The sequence below is a fragment of the Apus apus genome, chromosome 6 (genome assembly GCF_020740795.1).
Source record: "Apus apus isolate bApuApu2 chromosome 6, bApuApu2.pri.cur, whole genome shotgun sequence".
Lineage (NCBI taxonomy): Eukaryota > Metazoa > Chordata > Aves > Apodiformes > Apodidae > Apus > Apus apus.
In genome coordinates, this window is record NC_067287.1 from 21,090,810 (window position 1) to 21,104,257 (window position 13,448).

At 34.1% G+C, this 13,448-nt stretch overlaps 1 protein-coding gene across 1 annotated transcript in view; it reads left to right on the forward strand.

Annotated features, from left to right (window-relative positions):
• The window catches only part of GAD1 (glutamate decarboxylase 1), a 34,730-nt gene extending 24,401 nt beyond the window's left edge, over positions 1 to 10,329 (forward strand). Inside the window, exons 14-17 of the mRNA XM_051623753.1 lie at positions 835 to 984; positions 3,338 to 3,445; positions 4,116 to 4,205; positions 5,841 to 10,329. Coding sequence (XP_051479713.1) covers positions 835 to 984; positions 3,338 to 3,445; positions 4,116 to 4,205; positions 5,841 to 6,014 — 522 coding nt within the window. The 3' untranslated portion in view covers positions 6,015 to 10,329. The remainder of the gene's footprint in view (positions 1 to 834; positions 985 to 3,337; positions 3,446 to 4,115; positions 4,206 to 5,840) is intronic.
• Positions 10,330 to 13,448: the final 3,119 nt, after the last annotated feature.

Sequence of the window (13,448 nt, forward strand, 5' to 3'; positions counted from 1 at the left end):
CACTTTGGCATAGATTGGAGGGAAGTACTACCCGTTATTTAGTGGCATGCATGCTTATCATGCTAACTACTACAGGATTTTGGCAATATTTTTTATTCTCTATAGGAGAAATTTGATAGATCTTTTTTTATTTATCATATATGCCAGTGTCTTTGAGCTTCTTCAAAGAACCTCTAGTAAACTGCAAAGGAGATGCAAAACATTTTAGAAATGTCACATGCATAAGACTGCAGTGTAACATGCAGAAATTTGCTCCTTTCTGTTTCCCTCAGAGATGTTTACCAGTAATCTGTAGGTTTCTAATGGTCTGTGGACTGTACTTATTTATAAGCAAAAAATGTCTTGTTTAGGTTATTTGTACTTATCACTAATGTTAAGTGTCAAAAAGCTGGACAATATATAAAGTTGAAGCCTTGAATTATTTTTGTTTCCCCCTTTATTTTCTTCAGCTATCTGCTGCACTGAGAGATCACAGCTCTAATTTAGTGTGTAATTTAACACATCACATTTTCAAGTCTTGAGAACATAGCCTTATAAAGTGAAGTGGACAAAGTTAGTATAAAAAACTAAGAATCCAAATTAATCTGAAAATGTTTTTTCAGGTGTGGGTGAATCAAGCCATATGACTACTCAGGGACTTCTAAGAAGACCACTTTAGGTTATAAAATTATTTTTGTGCCTCAAGTTTCCAAACCAGGACAGTATTTTGTAATTTGGCCCACTGAAGAAATTTTTTTCTGTATTTATTTGAAATATTTTTTATATTATTAATGCATACAGTTTCACATGCACATATGCCATGTAAGTCATATAAGTACATGTTTTTCATTACAGGGTATACTTCAAGGCTGCAATCAAATGTGTGCAGGGTATCTCTTCCAGCAAGACAAACAGTATGATGTATCCTATGACACTGGAGATAAGGCAATACAGTGTGGTAGGCATGTGGACATCTTCAAATTCTGGTTGATGTGGAAGGCAAAGGTAAATGATAAAAATTAAGCACAAAAATCAGAAATGTATTATTTTAATCTGTAAGTCTAATGATGTGGAATTCTTTTTTTTTTTTTAAAACATAAGTGTTTTTGTAATTGTGCTCTCTAAACACACAGGTATCTCAGGATTGGGTCAGAAGAGAGTAATCTGAATTGTAGAACAATGTTAGCCATCAATAAATTCAGCTGGAAATTAGAAAAAAAATTTAAGTCACTGGATGAATCCTGCAGTAAAACCAGTGAAGGCAGGACACCAAAATGGTCTTTTGTTGTAATTCTGTACACTTAGATATGTATTATATGACAGATTACTTATAGTAGCTGCAGATTACTTGATGACTTACAAGGATCCTTTAAGCATCATGTTTCAATGCATAGATTTTATAAGCAACTTTGAAAACAAAGCCCTTTTCTTAAGAAGCTTCACCCAAATAATAATTTAAGTTGATTCTCTGATTCTACTGTGGTATGCCTGGATGGCTTAATTTAAGCATGGGCTTAAATACAGGCTTATGTGTTCACAAGACAAGGGCCCAGGTAGTACATACACACATAATTTTTAATTATTTATCTGCAGTCATTTTATTACTGTTTGTTCTGACAACATGGGAATTCAGTTGGGTAAAATGTCCACAGTCTTATCTTTTTTATAAAACTGAAATTAAATCTAATGGCAAAATGTACAATCCTAAATCAGTTTTCACTTCAGATGAGAGTTAGACAGCAATAGGAAATAACCTGTGACGATAAAAGATGTTTTCATTCAGATTTCCTTGATATTGAAGGATGAGGGAAGAAAGTAACTGAACTTTAGATGCAGGTACTTTTGAACAGATTGTAGAGTTGTCATTGATTTTAAAAAGTACCTCAGAAAAAAAACCAGCACAATTCAACACAAAATACTTATAACACTTTAGTAATCAGCATAGGTTCGATTACCAGGCTAAGTACTTTTCAGTTCAGACTGTTCTTCCTCCGAAATAAATTATTTGGGTACTGTAATCTAGAAATATGAAACTGCTTATGACACAGTAGATTGGACTGTGACTACCAACTTTGTGTGTTGTTTCTGGTTCTAATTTTCAAGTGCTGACTACAGAAACCATTAAAGGACGGATTGAATGTTTTTCCAAGTACCAAGTGAACACATTTTGTTAAGACTAACATGCAGTTTCTACCCCTCCTGATATATTCACTTTTTAAACTTACCTCACTAAAGAATTAGAGCACTTGACAAGAAGGAGAAAAATACAGTGGAAACCATAATGGGTATGGGTCATATTCAAAAGCAGGATATTTCTGTATGGTATTATTTTAAAATAATATAGATTAAAAATGCTAAGTTGATCTTTATATATGGAAATTAAATTTCTCCAGAAACTAGTTACTTTGTATTTCTGTTTGATCTTGAGACTGATTCATATTTCTTGGATCTGAGTTCTCTGAGGTATTGGCTAATATCTGTTTATAGCAGATTGCATATGTAACAAAAATGTTAAGAAAACAAAATGTTAGGAGCTGTGGAATTTTTTCCTCCAGCATCAGCCACCATGGGGGATCAGACTCTTGCCCTCACAGTAGAAATACACAGCCTAGGTAAAGAAGTATCTTGTCACTGGAACTTCAGTCATTTTATTCAGTACAAAGAATTTACCACAAATATGCAATAATCTAAGAGCATACTTGTCTTTCTTACTTCTTAATTCATGCATAAAGTGTACATGGAAAAAAAAAAAAGTTGGGGGTGTTTTTTTGTTGTTGTTGTTTTTGTGTGGGGTTTTTTATTTATTATAAAAATCCTTCCACTTTTTCTGGGATTATGATCTTCCTACACAAATCAGATATAACAAAAAATGACTAAGTAGGCAAATAACTTTTAGTAGCCATACCAGACTTTTGCTTGCTGACTTTTTAAAATACTAATTCTTAGCAAACTGTTTAGAGGAAATTAATCACTCTCAAACTGTTAACTTTTCAAATGAGTTTCCATTCTATGTTCATAGTCTTTCAGTGAGACCTGGGAAGCCAAAATTTAATATCCATAATATTTTCAGAAGTTGTGGGGGGGAGGAAGAGGTAAAAATAATCTATTAAAATATCAAAAGCCTTTGTTAGCATCATAATAAATTCTCTTAAACCAAGACCAAAACCAAACAGTGATTAGAGTTAGGCCACATTTAGCCATTTCTGTAGCACTGATTAATTTTACTTTTAAGTTACAAGAAATAATACTGCTAAGTATTTTCTGACTAAAAACATTTGAGAATGAAGCCTATCTGAAAATATTACTTCATTGGAGGAGGTAAAATTACCAAATAATGAATACTTTCTTTTTAAAACAGGGTACAGTAGGATTTGAAAATCAGATCAACAAATGCCTGGAGCTGGCAGAATATCTCTATACTAAAATCAAAAACAGAGAAGAGTTTGAGATGGTTTTTGAAGGGGAGGTATGTTTTATTTCCTTTAACCTGTGTGTAGGAGCCAAATCTGTGTCCCATTTCGAGAACAGACTTCACACTTCTCACAGTTCTTCAAGCTAACTGTGCAAAACTGCTCATATTTTCTAAAGAATGACATGACTACTTGCATCTGAGCAGTTTATTGGCCAAATGCATACCATAATGTCAGATTTATCTCCTCTCCTTTTCTGCAGAGGACTTCTCAGTTTAGGGCACGAAGGCTACCTCAGTAAGATCTACTTATGCCGAGACTCCACGTTACAACATGGATAACTGACAGTCTGCTACTTTTGGTGCATGCTCTGTTGCTAGTGCCACTACATAAGCTCTGGGTGATAGAATAACAAATATACTTTGTCTCTCCATTTACTAAGAAAAGGAAAGTTGGGTTGCTCTTACTGTGATCCTGGAAAACAGTTCCTCCTAAAACTGCATTCGGTTGAAAAGCATTTGCACTTTATCAGCACCCTGAAACACTGGAACTAGCAGTACTTGTAACCCTTTTTTCTGTGTTTGTTTTAACATGCAGAACTAGGAAAGTTAATACTACATTTTGTCTTCCATGTTTGTGCTAAAATACCCTACTGACTAGCCTTTAGTTTGTGATTGATCTGTATTCTTTTGTTTATTGATGTTATGTGTTTGGTTCTTTTTGCAGCCAGAGCATACAAATGTATGTTTTTGGTATATTCCGCCAAGTCTCAGGGGTATGCCAGACTGTGATGAGAGGAGACAAAAGTTACACAAGGTGTGTGGGTTTTGCTAAATACGAAAATATAGTCTACTCTTTCAACTCAAAGTGTTCTGTTTATTAAAAATAATGTATCTGTATGCTGACATGTGTTCCAAATTCTGGGACATCAGTTCTCCAATTGTGTGTTATGATCTTGATATTTGTTCACATTTGTTTCCTAGTTACAATGAGGGTGAAGTAACATTTCTGCTATAGAACCATGTGCAGAAAATATTCAGTTATTTTTTGTTCTGAATCACCTCTGTGGTCCCAGAAGTGTTATGAACCTTTAAAAAGCAGCTGTTCTGTTTGAATACAACAGCATATCAGCAAGAGAAATGGAAGGGTAATTATTTGAAAATGCTGGGACAGGTAAAGGATATGGAAACCTATAACTCCTTCTCAGGATTGTATTTTGATTTTAAATGTGCTTGGTTAGTCACGCATTAATGCATTTCAGTGAAAATGAAAATAATTTGGGATAAATTTATCTGAAGAAATGATAGAGGGAAAAGAAGGAGTCATAGAGGTAGCGCCACAAAATGTATTGTGTTACTTAGGACTTGGGGCAAGTGAAATGCATTAATTTTGTAGTAGCATTTTAGACAGGCAGAAGAGGAATGAAATACATTCAGAAGATAAAAGAATTATAGTTGCCAAAATTAATTGCAATTTAATTTTATTTTTTTTTTTCCCAATGCTTGAGAAGGGAGAAGAATGGCCAAACTCTAAGAGTTTTTAAATAGGGTTTTATATCTGCATCACATAGAGGACAGAGAACATAACAGAGTAGAAAACCCTGGGTCAACCCAGTGATATGTTAGACAAAGAAATTGCCAAATAAGAGAGAAAAGAGGAAAATAGATAAGACTGGGAAGAAGTATGAAAATTTTCACTTGATGCTGACATTATAAAGCATCCTACAAAACAATAAAAGAGCCAGACATCTGACCTTGGTCGGCAGAGTAGAGCAGGAGAGAGAAGGTCTGGATGGAAAAAGTGGGCTCAGGCAAACCAAATGTTTAGACTGTCAGAACATTATTCCTTGTGAGTTAAAGTGAGGAAGTGAGGTGTGGTAAATGCACAGTGCTGCAAAACTACTGGAAGGTTTAAATGGCTTATGCTAACAGAAAATATTATTTTTGATGTATATCTTGTTGAAAAATTTCTGTTGTTCTTTTCTGCCCCCCACCACCCTGGAAAATGATATTGAGAATGGATAGTAGTCTCATGGAAAATGTCCATTACCTTCAAAAAGATGGTTCTGGATTAGGTTTTCATAAAAAGAGAGAAAACATTTCTCCATGAAAAAAACTTCAACACAAAAAAATGACACATACATTTAATATATAAAATTATTACATAGTGAGTACTCTAGGATGTTGTTAGTCGATTAATAAAAAAGATGGACATTATTGTTGACAATTTTCCTTTAAATATCCAATTCAACCAGATCAGTTTTTCGAGCTTTTTCTGTTACAGATCTTTTTATAAAATCTAGTACCTTTCTGATCTATCAATTTATTTTTTCCAAATTAAGAAATGTTGTGACATACAAAGAAAGGATAACATTTTTAAATTTCCCTTCTCTATCTCTCTTTTCTTTTTCCTTCTTTCTTTCTTTTTTTTTTTTTTTTTTTAATTATAAAGGTGGCACCCAAAATCAAAGCACTGATGATGGAGTCAGGTACTACCATGGTTGGATATCAGCCTCAGGGTGATAAAGTCAACTTCTTCCGAATGGTCATCTCAAACCCAGCAGCAACTAAGTCTGATATTGACTTCCTTATTGAGGAAATAGAGAGATTGGGGCAGGAACTGTAGTACAGTGGTTGAATTATTTATTTCTCTAATTCACTGTTTTCCAGCACTGGCTATTTTTTTTACCCAGTTCTGCAGCACATGTTTTAAGGAAATTCTCTTTCTGTAAGTTCCAATCTCCTAAGACATCCTTAAACAAAACAACTATAGGCTACTGAAACATAAATGCATTGGTGGATCATATTACTGAGGGAAAATGTATTATCTTGAAGTTGAAGTACTATTGCCTCTTACATTGGTCTTGTTTATTGTAGTCAGCAGGAAATTAATAAGTACTAAAACAGCAAATTAAGAACTCTGCACAGTATATATGTACAGTATAAATAAATAAATATATAATTATATATATATACATGCATATATATATATATGAAGTGGTTATAAACTTAGAACTAACCCACAGCATGTTTTCCACTTTAAGAGAATTAACTTTTCCTTCAAGAACTAAAGATGTGGATAATGTGCTACAGATTTTTCTGCCAGGTAAAAATACACATATATAAACATTTCTAAATTGTAGATTCTTAGGAGCTAAAGAAGATAGATAACAGTATAAAATCTTATTGTTGGTGCTTCTCTCATGTGCAAAATGGCAATATCTGACAGCACCTTCGAGTAAAATAGTTTTATTTCCCCTTCAGTGTCACATCGGGGATTAAAGTAGCAGAGTCATTGTAACAGGTATTATTGCTGTATTTTTAGAGGTTAATTCGTGTAGATTGTGTATATTATTGTTAAATGACTTTGTGTAAAAGGATTTAAATGTAATAGTTTTACAGCAAGATAACTGTTGAATTGTAGGTATATGAAATATTTGTTTATTTATATGCAGAGATTTACCATGCTGAAGAGTTGTCTTGTATTTTCTTCCGTTTGTAATGTATCCTATTTATATATTATTGAAGTTCTAAATAATGTTTATGGTATTTTAGTGTCTTTGTGAGCCAAAGAAAAAAAAAACACAAAAATATTAGTTGACACTTTCATTTAAATCCTAGTGCCCTTAAAATAATAATGTAAAGATAATTTTACTTAATATAAGGAATTATAACATTGTGTATAGGCTGTCAAATTATGAGATCCCTTTAATCTATTAGAATTTTGAGTTTTATTTATTGTAATGTCCAGCTGTCTGTTCAGTGTTCTGAATGCTTTTCTAGTGAGTATTTGTTGCTAACCAAGGCCCCTATTTTTGAGCTATATTTAAAGACTAATCTCTAGGACCAATTTAACTAAATTCTGTGGAAGATTCCTGAAGGTCTATAGTATTTCTGTTGGAGTTTTAACCAGCATCATTCTTTTAGTGAAATGGAATTTACCTTGTGTTTGGAGCTTGTAAAATAAATAAAAACAAAAGTAATGTCAGAATCTTTAAATACTGCTGGCTTGTCACAACACTTTAAACTGGCTAGGATTTTCCAAGTATAGACACCAGAGTCATCCACAGCTTGTTCAGTTCTAGTGATTAGATAATATTACTGAGTGGAAAACTCCATAGTGGAAGCAGAGTAGTGGAACAAAATGAAGATTCAATATTCCTCTGTCTACTGAGTTACTGTCATGGTGATAAATGGAATATGCTAATTTCAAATATTTTCACACATGATTTCATAAATGATAGTTATCTTCTATCCAAGTCAGTAATTAATTGTTTTTTCCTTTTGTTTGTTTGTTTTGTTTTTTTCCCCTCAAATCTATAATAAGATTAAGTTATTTTAGAAACATTCCTTGAAATGAAGCCACGCTATGCAGTTTTCACAGCCTCTCTGGCCCCTTCAATCCTGTGGAAGGACAACTACAGCCAGGAGAGATTTCCATCCTGCAGGTCCCACTTGTCTTCTGAGGATACTGTCTCACATCTTTGCCTGGGCCAGCGCAGGGAGAAAGAAGGAACTGTCATGGTAAATACCGTATCATATAGCACAGCCTTCCTGGCTTGTCACTGGACTATTGCTTATCCCTATTCTGCAACCTTCTGTAAAACACTTTCTTGAAATTATTTTAATTTAATCTAAAAATCAGTATCAATTTATCACTGTCTTTTAAATTTATGTGTGAGTTTCCAAAGATTATCTGCATAATTACTTTTATGACATGAAACCCCCCAGTAATGTCAACACTACAGTATGTTTTTCATTAGGTTATTTTCCTAAAGACAGTGTAGTTATCTTCATGTCTTCTTGATCTTAAACTTCAGCCTTCCTTAATTGTAACCCTGGTATCTTACCATGTCTTCAATGCTTAACATTTCTTGATGTAAACATTCATGCTGTATGATCTGAGGCCTGCAATACTGAAGTAGTCAGTGTGAACATGGACTTCAGTATCAACTTCCATAGTATTTAATGCCATTCTCTACAGATATCAGCTATTCATCAAAACTAGAGGGCCTCCCATTGAGAGCTCTTTTTAGAATAGAGAAAGACGTTTGTTTTGAAGTACATGCCACATTTTCATTCACAGGCTTCTGCCTGAAATCTGATCTCTGTCACAGTTTTGCTTTGTTCAAAGGAAAGCTACAGAAGATTGAAGTATTTCCCTCAGTCCTTCTTGTTTATGAGAAACAGTATGGACTAGTATGATCAATACAAAGATGTATAACTGCTGACCTAGCTTCACTCGGGGATTTTACATCTTCCACACAGGCAGCACTATGGTCCTTGTGATGTCTTCAGCCACTTCTTAAGTGGGAATTTCTGACTTACTCCACCTCCCTAGTCCAGGTATTTCAGCAACAGCATTACTGAAGATCCCAATTTATCCTTAATCTTCTAACCTTAGTATTTTAAGCTCATGGACCTTGTATCCAGATAATAATCTCAATATTCTAATAATAATAATAATATTTTAAATGTCATATCTCCTAGAAGTGTATAAAGTAGGTCAAGATAGCAATTCTGATGTACCTGATTATGAAACTATAAGGCCACAATATGGCTTACTGGCATTCATACAGCAAACCTTGGACAGTTCTGTCATGTAGTCAGAAACAGATCTAGATCACTTCAGTACATATACAATATTCGCTCACTAATATTTCTGCTTGTTCATTTAACAGAGTTTCTTGTGTTTTGGAGGTCAAAAGCATCAGAGGGTCTACCTACTGCCATTGATGGTTTGCAGATAGCTGGGAATAATGGAGCTCTTCCTGCATGTTTCAGAAGTGAGACAATTATGACAGAGGTGTTAAAAGACAGGAGGGTTAAATTTATCTTTCTGCCTTCTGCATTTTATCTTGCCTTTCTACATCATCGTGTCTTGACGTAGATGATACCCGCAGTTAGATTTTTGCAAAGCTTTTAATTCCAGTGCCAGCCTCTGGCATGTTGGCCTGTCACATGTACCTGCTTCCACAGGCACATGGCTCATTTTAACTTCCATCTTGCTTAGCTGATTTTAACAGAGCAGTGACAGTGAGTAAACTCATCTGCATTTTCTTCTCAGTAGGTAATTTTCACCTGAGTAATATATTACAGCCTCTCAGACAAAAGCTTACCTGGAATTTTCCTGCTTTTAAATCCATACACTATTGACTGTGAGAGATCAGGAAATATACAGAAGGGTCGGTTAATTCAAAGCATTGCAATTCCAGGTGAGTAACTTTGTTTTTCTGAGTTTTTAAGTATACTCTATGGTAGCAATTTTGCCTTCAAAATCACACAGGCAATCACTGCAATTTTGTGTGGGTGTATTTGGATCAACTGAACAATAGGCAAGATCTTAGCTGAACAGGTAGCTGCAGTGCTTACGAATTGGTGTAATTTATTTGGAAAAGACTTGAACATTGGATAAAAATCCACAGCAGCTGTTGATTCTGAATGAGAAAAAATCTGATTGTATTATTAAAGGTACTTTTAAGAGAAGATAGATTATACCATTCATGACAGACGGAACCAGGGGCCTTGGGAATAACCCAGAATTTTAAAGTCATCATCGACTTAGTTCATAATCTGGGTTTTGAATGGTGACAAACATGAAGAGACTTTTTAAACAGAATCTCTGTTTTGTGGTTTAAGAAATGTCGAAGTTATAAAGAAGATACACAATGCAGTTTTAATTCTTCAATAAAAATTGATCTTAAAACTGTCTGATTAGTCTCATATAATTTTTGTGAACTCTTTTGTTTCCTTAAGAATATGAGACAAAAGCTGTACAACATTATCCCTCACCTTAGTTTTATTTGTGAATTGAATGTGAGCTTCTACCATAACAGACTGAGGAAGAACCCCAAGTTCTGAACCATCATCAGTTTGAATAGAGTTGTTGAGACATTAGTACTGTGTAGAAATGCTGAAAAATAGAGAATCTGAAAACCTTTCTGTGTGGTGTTTTGTGTGGTTTTTTAAATCCTCATCCAAACTATACAGAGGACCCAAGAAAGTAAACAGGAACTTTGGAATGGGTAAAAAGAATATCAGTCCCTTGTGCTAAAAGCTCTGCTATGGGTATATTTATAAAACTTATTTATTGTAATGCAGGTATCTTAGGAAGACTTGAATACATGCTCAACTTTGCACACTGTGCAATGCCACCAGTTGATCAGTGTTTGTTAATTAAACATGTTTAAATCTGAACACAAGCAGAACTAGGATACTTCTCTGTGATCAAACATCTACTTGACTGAAAAAGTACTTTTGTATATATGAAGAAAATGAAGAACAGGACTAGGTCTAAAGGTGTTTTGAATAGTTATGTTTCAGCTCTTCTGTGCTTGTTGAGCAAGAAATGACACAGAGGTGGCATAAGGAGCCTTCATGGTCATATGACAATACCCTGTGGAATCAGTACTGCAGGATGTCCTGGGTGCCTGATGGCAAAAGCATTTAAATTTGCATTAGCAGCAAATCTGTAAGTATTCTTATCAGAGTCAGTTAGATCTGAGTTTTTGTTTAGCCACATTTGTATTAAGGATTACAATAATACACAGTCTTTTAGAGTAAAAATGTTTCCTTGAAACACAAATAAATGAGATACTGGTAGCTTTATTTTGTGAGTAAAGTAAGTATGTTTTGTAAGAATAACTTTGTAAAGGTGTGCAAGGGAAACTTCATCCTGCCACCACAGAAGTCGATGGGAGAATTGCTGCTGATTGCATTAATCGATCTTTCCCATTCTTGGAAATGAAAGACCATTTCCTAATAAAACAACAGAATGAGACCTTAAGTCTGAAATACTTAATTCTTGCATTATCTGAAAAAGGCTATAGATAATGCAATAATAACAAACAAATTCAGTGTATCTCATATAGAATAATCAGTGTTTAAAATACACCAGAAACTGAGTTTGAGCATAAAATAGTTGAAACTTAAAATTTGTAAGAATGCCATAACTTCAGAAAAATACTTTTTTTATTAATTGGACTTTAGTGCAACATAATAATTACAAACCACAAGTCTTTCCTTGTGTAAATATAATATAATTTAAGCTTTTGTAGCACAGCTTTTGGCACATGATATGTCTTTATTTATCTATGCATGATATGTATCTACTTATGCATGACATACACTTTATATATATATATATATATAGTGTATGGCCTGAAAAAGGTGGTTAAAAAGTTTGGATTCTAGACCATATTTTGGGGCAACCTACATATAGGAGTTAAAATATTTTTAATTCATTTTTTTTGTGTACAACATATATTGAAAAATAAGAGTACATTCTGATTTCATAAAAGTATAACATTATTTTTAATGATACAGACAAATTCTGATTAATCACTGCTTTATGCATCATTCATGGAACTGTCATTGATTTTAACAGTGTGTGACAAATTTTACTTTGATTGCTTTAGGACAGAATGAGCATCCTTCAAGTAGGGTGAGTTTTCTTTCCAAGTTAAATAATTTTATGCAGCAAACTAGGCAAGAGGAAAATATATGCTGCAAAGAAACTTATTAATGCCATTAGTGTAGCATGCAACTACCATAATGTAAAGCACTACAAATTATGGAAGATGATTGTATCATGCGTGTATTAAGGAATGTTAAGCTTACAGACAGACTGTTCAATAAAATGTTAGGACTGCAATGAGACCGTAGTTAGGCACAGCTCACTGTGGCTAACAGAATTACTTCTGCCTGAATTTCTTCTTTAGTGTTTTATAATTTCCAAATTGTGACAGATATGCTTAGAGTGATGATACATGAACCAGGAGTGTTATTCACTCAAGAACTGCAACTAAGCTAGTGAAGAGGAAACGAGAAGACAAAAGCATTGACTGAAAGCAAAGGTTAAAGGTTAAAAGGAAGGATGGCTGCACAGTGTGGAAGGGTTTGGGCTTCAGTAGAGCATTGGAAAGAATCAGACTTCGGGACAAAGCAGAATTAAAATTATGGCTAGTGTCACGGTTTGTCTCTTTTGAATAAATGATAAGATGGAAGCAGAAGTTTTCAAGTAGACCTGATAAAGAAAGAGAAAAATTCTGGTTCTCTGTTTTAATAGACCTATCTACTGAGTAAAAGTGGAGCCTTGTTTGGTAATGAAGATAACAGAAAAATTTGAAGATTAAGTATTACACACCTTGATTTATTTCTGCTATTCATTAGGTAATCTGTTCAGGATCTGAATATAATGAATTCAGACTGGATGAGTGTACTTTCTCTGTGTGTTTGTATTTCTGGATATAAAACACAAGGACACATGCATGGACATACTCAGTGTGTATCAGTAAAAATGAAGTCTTGCATGATGTTGAGTGTTTTGTGTGTGACTTTTCAGGACATGTGGAAAGATTCTTGAAGCACAAAATTTAACAAGTATATAATGAAGGATATAGTGAATTATTTTCCCTTACCTTTGAAAGTATGTGTGTATGTTGTGTATATGTATGAATGATTAAATCTCTGTAATGTTAAATTCTTAAATTCTATGCCTTTTAACAGAATACCAGTCTAGTCCATCTGAGAACAGTTGAGTTGAGGCAGGAATCACTGTGTGAAAAGATCTGGCCTTGTTTTGTGTGGAAAGGTGTTGTCCCACCATGGTGTGAGCAGAAACATGTAAGATTATTGCAGGTGATACAATATGGAGAAAAACTAAGTCAAACATTTCAAGAAAGTCTAGAAAAGTGTCACTACAAGCAAAATTAACAAATGTAAGTACAATTACTTTAACTTAGATGTACAGAAGCCAATCATCTGTAACTACAATGTAAGCTGATTTGAAGCCATATCCACCTGGCGTGACATCAGCAAAAGGCTGGACAATGCTGGTGTATAAAGCAACCATACTGCCCTGCAAAAACTTGAATGCTAACTCTAAACTGGACAGGTGAAAGTGTCTCTAAAGCAAAGTGAGAAAGGTGTAAGATATTTCTCACTCAATGTCATGTTGGTCAGTGCTTTTTATGTCTTCTAAAGATTGCATGTATTATAAATTATGTTCACTGTTCAATGTATTGCCTTATTAATTAGGACTTTTCATGGGCCCCAGCAA